At 38.5% G+C, this 8311-nt stretch overlaps 1 protein-coding gene across 1 annotated transcript; it reads right to left on the bottom strand.

Annotated features, from left to right (window-relative positions):
* Positions 1-754: 754 nt before the first annotated feature.
* SRSF3 (serine and arginine rich splicing factor 3) lies at positions 755-8311 on the bottom strand. Its single transcript, XM_040249813.1, has 6 exons — positions 8176-8311; positions 6259-6466; positions 4851-4985; positions 2661-2699; positions 2364-2450; positions 755-2186 (listed from the first exon to the last, which is right to left on the bottom strand). The coding sequence occupies exons 2-6, from the start codon at positions 6462-6464 to the stop codon at positions 2159-2161; spliced, it is 495 nt and encodes a 164-aa protein (XP_040105747.1). The 5' UTR covers positions 6465-6466; positions 8176-8311; the 3' UTR covers positions 755-2158.

The raw sequence follows: 8311 nt of genomic DNA on the forward strand, positions 1-8311 counted from the left end.
CTACAGAGAACTTTTAAAAAGCCACAATGTAAATGTACAATACAAAGTTTTAATAATCTCTACCTTCCATATTTTTAAACAAGCCATAGAACTGTGCTAAGGCTTCTGGTTAAAGTGACTGCAAATTTGGATCCTAAGGATAAACCCAAGTTAACTTTATATTAGGTCTGTATTGGCCACTTTGTAGCTATAATCTTTCCTTTTTACAGGAGCCCAACTTAAGACTCTGCAACTTGCATACTGTCAAAAATATCCATGTTCATTCTAAGAGCAGTGTAATATTGATGTACCAAATTACTCCCACGAATCAGTAGCTATCTTGCCTTGCTTGATCCCAACAGTTCATTGTAAGAGCAGTGTAATATTGATGTACCAAATTACTTCCACGAATCAGTAGCTATCTTGCCTTGCTTGATCCCAACAGTTTTTAAGCTCATTATGAAAGGCCAGAAGGCCCAAAGCCTGAGCTGTCAGTAATAAGTAAGCAGTTTTACAAATGTCTTCTGCCAGCAAGGATCATACTGAACTCCACTGACACCAGTTCTCCCCTGTGATACCCAGGACTCTTCTCCCTTGATACTTTCGTGAAAGGTTAAGAAGGACCACTGGAAATAAACTTGTTTAGGATGAATTTCTTATAAAACATCCTTATAGATTAACACAATGACTTGTCTTTCATGTTAAAGAAAAGTCAGTACAGCACAATCCAAAACTATCTTTAAATAGCACATTTAAGGAAACTAAGCCACAAGACTGTTGCATTATGATTTAATCTAATTGCACAGAAGTTTGAAATTACAACTCCTCTAGATATCTAAGAGGAAGATTATGCATGCCTCCATATGTCAATTCTGCACTGTTACATTTGAACCATGTAGTGAATTTCACATAATGATGGATCAATTTAGAATTCCCATGCAACACCTCAAATTATATAAAATGGAAGCAATTCTTAAAGCTCTGTGGAACGTTTTCATGCTAGTGATAAAAGCTTGTTTTTTTTTACTGGCAACTTTGGATTATAATGTATCAGGTGGCTATACTTCAAAATGCTGGTCACTGAATATCATAGACTTTAAACTGGCTTCTGCTCCTAAAAACATATCACTTAGATGGACAACCAGTAAGTCCCTTTACTTCAAAAGCCTCGAATGTTATTTCTTAAAAAGTAAGATTTGTGTAACCAACTGCCTTCTGTGGGACAAGAACTATGGTAATAGTGGGTTCAACTATTACAATTATGCTTATATTTTATTTTCAAAAGCACTTTACAAGAAAATATAAGTATGGCTTCCAATAGGAATGTTACACCTGGACTTGGTACCAAGCTCAGATTTTAGTTTTGCAAGGAAAAACAGGCTTTCAGGTTAAACAACAATTTGTAACCAAAACTTTAATCCCAAGGATTTTCACAAAACATATTACAAATGACAGCATGAAAAAAGAATCTTGCACAACTCAGTTCAGCTCTACAATGTACCCTTAAACTGGCAGGACATTTGTTATCTTGAGTAGTCTCATATTTCCAAATAAAGAACGTTACAAAGAGCTATGTATTCATATACAGCAATCACAGAAGGAACTTACAACCTAAAGCAAAGGTAAACTAACTTCCTTGAAACTTCTTAGATTCTACACCAACTGGACTTTTGTCCAGTGTGAAGACTAGTGGGATTTTTAAACCTCTAATCTAGTTTAATGGTGCAGCTTTAATTTTTCCAGCTGGCTTTTGAATTCACAGCAGCTTTTAAAAACTGCTTAACTACAGCTATATACCATATTCCAGCTATGTTGAAAAAAATCTTTCAATTTTTGCCAGTTTTTATTTCATAATGTTAAACATCAATTTTAGCTGGGCAGGAGTTAAGAGGTCTATTTTCAGCCTATGCAAGACTAAAATTCAAAGCAAATTAAATTTTGCTTAAGGGAACATTGTAAAGTAACAATTCTTGATATTACATGCCTCATATGATCCATTTCAAACCATAAGAGAATTACCTTTGTGTCACTGTTCCAACAGACAAACAAATGTGAACAGCTAAAACATTTTAAAAATGCACCAAGCTTATGAAGTCTCAAACAAAACTTGAATTTTCTGTACATACTCCTGTCAAATGAAGTTATTTCCTGTACACCACTCCTCTTGCAAACTGGTATTCTATTTCCTTTCATTTGACCTAGATCGGCTGAAAAACAGAAACGAAAGTTATATCTGTTAACTCAGTTACAGGCAAAACTTCATCAAAAGATTTTTACAGTAAAAGTTATAAACATTTTGTCCTACTAGCTTAAAAGACCTATTTCTGTTTTTAGTATGTTATGTATGCAAGCTCTTAAATGGCTCAGGTCATTAAAGATCTTACCTACGAGACCTAGAGAAAGATCGGGACGGCTTGTGATTTCTCTCCCGGGACAGTGATCTCTCTCTTCTCCTATCTCTAGAAAGGGACCTAAAGTAAGAGGAGAAAGAAAAATGGAGCCATTCAGGATTATACACAACGTCTAAGTTTTTGAAAGCTAACAGTTCTATATGTTACTTGATTCATTACTAAAGTCAGTGTTTATTTTCTATTGCCATTAACTGAGTCATCTGGAAAACAGCTTAGAAATTTCACAAACACTCCCACTTCTGAGAATGTGGCCCCCAAAAGATACTTTACCTGCTCCGGCTGCGGGAGAAGCTTCTCCGTCTTGGAGATCTAAAAGCAGAAAACAGGAAAATTAGGCTAATTGTCAATTAGCATTTATGGCGTGAGGCATTTCCCAACTTTTCAATCTCACTGTTGGGCCCAGTGAATGTGCCGAAGAACTGGCACCCATCGTCCAAAAAATAAAATTTTTTTTAAGGAAAACAAAACAAAAAAAGGGCACAGAAGGATTAAGGAACCAAAAGCTCAAGTGAAAAGCAGGTATTCCAATCATGGATTCACTTTAACAAAGAATGCTTCACAGCAGATCTGTCCAATGCAAAACTTCATGTCAAACTAACTTCACTACCCAAACACCACACCAAAATGTAGTCCCACAAGTAGTTCCAAAAACAGTACCATAAACCAGTATTTGGAACCCATGCAAACCTGTAAGTCCATGACAAGACTTAGGTACCAGGTGGATAGTGTAATTTTGTGAAAACGCGCTAGGTGTAAATATTGATGCCATTAAGTGCTACATTAGAACTGCATTTGTGATCGTCACATTTAAGAGTGTGTTTAGACTTATCAAAATTACCTTAGCTTGGCCCACTTCACCCCCAAAATTTAAAAATTTTGAAAACTGTTAGTAAAACCATTTAAAGGTGATAGGATTCAACAAATTTTTGCTAGAAAGGAAAGCTAAATCTGTTAGAGTTATTAAAATTTTTAGTTTGGCATCTCACACATGCAAATAAGTTTCACTTGAAGGTCTAGTTACATTATGAGTTCCCTATCACCCTTAAAAGTTTTATTCAAGCAATATATATGTACGTTACCATTCAATTATGCACAGCCAGCCTTTGATCCAGAAAAAAGAATTACTTTAAGCCGCTTACTCCTTATTTTAACCAGCAGTAAACTGTATAAGCAGGAAAAACTTACTAGTTTTTGGGTTTCAACAAGCTAGAAATGGTGAGGTGAGGCTGCCGGACTGACGGCCAGGAAGAATTTGCTGAAAAGGTTTTGCCAGATGTTGCGTTGGATTTAGTTGGTTGGCGAAGGGGGTGTTGTGGATTTTTCCTGCTTTTTTGTTAGCCGAAGGCTGCTGCTGTAGTTGTTGTGAAGACATTTGGTAAATAAACAGCTGAGCTGATTGGCCAGGAATGTGTGGGCGGTCGAGGTGGCTGCTGCCGATTTGGTTAAGGTTGGAGAGAAGGCTGAGAGAAAACAGCATGCTCGGGAACCAAAGGGCGGTGCAACCTGACGACTGGCCATGCCTGGGTCATGTGAAACGACACCAGCCAAGCTGAATGGGGCGCGCTGGTCACATGACGCTGAAAGGGCTAGTTGACTGGCTAATGCAGACTCAGAGGGTGGTGAGAAGAGACATGATGGTGACTCTGTAACGGGGTTCATTTTTATTAATAGATGGACCAAAAAGCACAAAAAAAAAATGAAAAACAAGCCATCAGTACAACCATCTATTAGCTAACAAATACTCTTTATTATGATGGGCAACAGTGTGTTGTTTTGTTTTTCAAAACAGCAAAAGGGGCAAGATTTTGAACTCCTATCTCCTAGGACTTCACTCACCTGTAAGAGGTAAATTCAGTCCTATAGAAACTATTTTGGAGGTTTGAGGAGATGTGGAGTTAGCATCCAGACAATACTGCCTGGTCCAAGAATGATGCCATTTTCAATTATAAAAAAAACCTGCATTCTCTCCTATTTGGGTTTGAAGAACAGATGACTGGGATTACTTTAGCCCCCTTTATTGGTCAGTGACTTTAGTTTCAGAATGATTTCTACTTTACCAGTTGTAACAATAAAACAGCTGCCTGTTTGATAAATATTACAATCGTGCTAACAGTAGAAAACACATTTTTGTGAAGAGCTAGAGTTGAATGTAATGTTTGTCATTATGGAGTCAAGAAATGGAAAAAGGCCTAAACTGAAGTATAAGGGAAGACTTGGAAAGATGCAACTAGAAGATGAACTAGAAGACAGATCCAAGATAGAAGTTACTGACTACCAACATGAACAGTGACCTAAAGACAAAAGCCAACACTCAGCACAACTCACATATCCCAAACTACACCCAACAAACGCTTCATAAAAACCTGATTCTTCAAAGTTAAAACCCACCAACAAACTTTAAGAGAGATACCTGTTCCTATTAGCTACACCAACACCTCTAAACACGCTCTCTCTAAGTACCTGCGTCGAGGTGGAGGACTCCTCCTCCGATAATCATCTCGAGGGCGACGACCCCAAGAAGGAGGTGGGCCACGATTACGACTTCTCTTTTCACCATTCGACAGTTCCACTCTTACTCGGCAGCCACAGAGTGTTCTAGGAGGAAAAGAAACAGTAAATTTAAAACAGCCAAACTAATTTTCTAAGAGATGTGCATTAAAGCAAGGAAAAAACAAATACAAAGCCCTCTCTTATAGCTAGCTTCTTTGCAAAGAATCCAACTGAATGTCTGCCGAATCCTTAATACCAAAGCAAGTTTTAGTTCCTTATCTTTTTTCTAGTAAAGAAAACCAACTTCCTTATGTTTTATTGCTGTTAGTCAGTCTGATCACTGGGCTCAATGCTAACAGTTAAAATTTAAGTATGAAAACCTAGATTCATCCAAGCTAGTTCATCTGTACATCCTGTTTTGACTTCTTCCTTCAGAAGTTGCAGCAACTGTTTACCAATCATAAAGACTATTTGTTGGTCTCTCTCCTCCCCATCCCCTCTAAGCAAACATCAGTAAAGAGAAGCGTCCTGGACACTTTACATTTTCCTTTCCCTTCAATCATCACACAACAGTTTAAACATAAGAAACTGTAGCTGAGAACAATTAAAAAAAAAAAAAGACCTTTATATCCCACCTACTCTTTGGTCCACATCACTAAGTTTAGATAAGCCACCATATGTGGACAGTGATTGGGAAGAGGTGGGGCCCTGGAAAAATGTTTCTGTCATCTGCTTAGACAAATGACCTTTTACCTATCTTCATAGTCAACTTGCAGACCCTTTAATTTTTGGATCTTAATTCTGTTCCTTGGTTTCATGAAACCCAAGTTTTCAAATGCCAGGAAGAAGGGCAACACCTGTTCACTGTTAAAGACTCAGGTGTTAACTTACCAGTCAGCTAACAGAATATTGTAATACAAAGGGAAATAGTTATATGATCCACGTTTCCTAAACAAATATTTCCAACACGTATCAAAAAAAAGATAATAGTACAATAAACCCATATAACCATATCCACTTACAATCAATCTGTGGCCATTAAGAGGGATGATTGATCCACAATTATTTTAGACACAATTCAAAAATGACAACATGACTGATGCTTTGTGGTGGATTTAGATTAAAATGTTTCAACCACATGAAGCCACACACCCAAGCTGACCATTAAAATTATTTTCTCCAATGGGCAACCGAATAAAAAAAGTTCCTATCTTCACAAACTGTTCACTTCTTTTGATTGCCAAAAAAAGGTTTTATGTAAATTTCCAATAACATCAATTTCAGATAACAAAGAAGCCATCTAAAAGCCATATATCCTAGAGATTTTAAATATTAAAACACAATAAACTATCATTAATTAAATTAATCAACAAATTACCTCCCATCTAGCTCTCGGACAGCATCAGCTGCGTCTCGGGGATCTTCAAATTCAACAAAAGCAAAGCCGGGAGGGTTTCTAGCAACCCACACACTTCGGAGTGGTCCGTAATAGCCAAAAGCTCGTTCCAATTCAGTCTTGTTACCATTGTTTCCAAGATTACCTACGTAAACTTTACAGTCCAATGGACAGGAATCACGATGCATTTCTGCAATTAAAAAATATATATATATTATAATCCACAGTGAAAAACAGATTCAGGAAAGAACTCAATACTAAAACCCAGAAAGCTAGGACTATCCCAATAGTTACCGATAACTGCATAGAAGCCAAAACAAATTGTGAAAGAAGGGGGGAAAAAAGCCTCCTTGAAAATCGGGGGGTGGGGGTGGGGGGTAGGGGGTGGGACGGTGGGGAAGAAAACACACCAAAGGAGTGTTTACCAAAGTAGAAACCAAAGATTTTACCTATTTGAATTAATTTCACCTAGAAGAGTAGGATCACCTACTCAGAAGCAAATTCAAAAACAAAATGAAACTCGCTGAAGACAATCACCAAGAAAACTGATACTAACGTGCCTTCACAGGTCAAGTTAACCAGCATCACTCCTCACAATGCAAGACAAATCTGTTGTCAAAAAATGTACCTTACTCTATTCTCAATAGCCAAAAAGTGTCAAGCCAAATATCCAGCAACAGGTCGATAAGCAAAACGTACTATCCAAATTATTCCGGAATCAAGTACCCATAAATGCTACAAATGTGAAATGAAGCGTCGGAGCATACTGTTATAGATAACAGACACAAAATAGTGCACATTTTACGATCCCAAGGATGTGAATTATCCAAAGCGGGCAAATCCAGAAACATTTTAGTAGGTACCGGGGCTTGGGGAGAGAGGACAGGGCAAAAGGTGAATGGATGCTTCGGTATACAGGTCACTTCATTGGGTATAAAAGACGTTCAAACTAGTGAGGTGATAGCTGTACAACAATGTGAACATACTAAATACCTCCGAATTGTGCACTTTAAAATGCTTATGTTAATTTCACCTCGGAGAAAAAACATTTGTTACTTAAAATTTAAGCCACCCAGGGGGCTTACATTTTTACAAACTTTAGATACTTACACAGTCACTTAAGCAATATCAATTTATAGGCCAGTTATCAATTTCATAAAAGAGCAGTCTGCCCATGAACTCAGCTCAAGGGCTTTACCATTTTTCTCACTCTGGGTTTATCCAATTAAAAAAAAAACCAGTCCAGACACATCCTAATTGCGTGACCCCACCCTGCAACCAGGAGTTCTGAGACCAAATCGTTGCTGAGGAATGTGTTTTTTTCCCCCTTTTCCAGAAACTTTACAGTGACCAGTTTCAGGCCCACGCATCAATAGGAAAACTCACAAGAACAATTCAGCTCAAGAAAGGTTTAAAAAAAAAAAGTTATTGGATCCCGACTGTAAAAAGTGAACTCAAGTTTCAAAAAAAAAAAAAAAAAATGAAAGTGAGCATAGAAACCACTTAATATGGTTCCAAAGGCTGAGTTTTGATTAGTGACCTGAAGGGAAAAAACGATAAGCTACCTAAGGAAACGTGCTGCCAAAAAAAAAAAAAAAAAGGCGCCATAAATTGAAAAGCCGCGACCTGGAGTACAACCGACTACCGAGTCGACTCGGATAATCTCCCTTCCCGGCTCACCGCTTCTCCGTTCCCAGTGTAGGATTAAAAACATCTCCACTCTGAGGCCTGGGTATATCTCCGAGGGGCCGAAAGCCCCCGCAACAGCCCCTAGCTGAACGTCACAAAATGGCGGCACCGTCTCTTTGTCTCAGCCTGCAGCCGCCATTGGGCCTATCCCCACTTCGGCCCCTTTAAGGCCCATTTCCCACCTCATTCCTTTAGTAGTCGTTCGCTTACCGAGATCTTGGGTTAGAAATGCGGAGGTCCAAATCCACAGAACCTAGGCTACGTCTTCCCGGTCCCCTCCCGTCCGACGTCCCCGGATGCTCTCGCACACCCGGCGTCCACGAAATGGCGGACTACCGCCGTCTCC

Source organism: Oryx dammah, unplaced genomic scaffold, assembly GCF_014754425.2.
Source record: "Oryx dammah isolate SB20612 unplaced genomic scaffold, SCBI_Odam_1.1 HiC_scaffold_11, whole genome shotgun sequence".
In the NCBI taxonomy this organism is placed as follows: domain Eukaryota; kingdom Metazoa; phylum Chordata; class Mammalia; order Artiodactyla; family Bovidae; genus Oryx; species Oryx dammah.

Coding starts and splice junctions, on each gene's coding strand:
- SRSF3 (XM_040249813.1), bottom strand. CDS start 6,464: ATGCATCGTGATTCCTGTCCATTGGACTGTAAAGTTTACGTAGGTAAT. Junction 4,986..6,258: donor GTCCGAGAGCTAGATGGGAG/GTAATTTGTTGA, acceptor TTTTCCTCCTAG/AACACTCTGTGGCTGCCGAG. Junction 2,187..2,363: donor TCTTTCTCTAGGTCTCGTAG/GTAAGATCTTTA, acceptor TCTGTTTTTCAG/CCGATCTAGGTCAAATGAAA.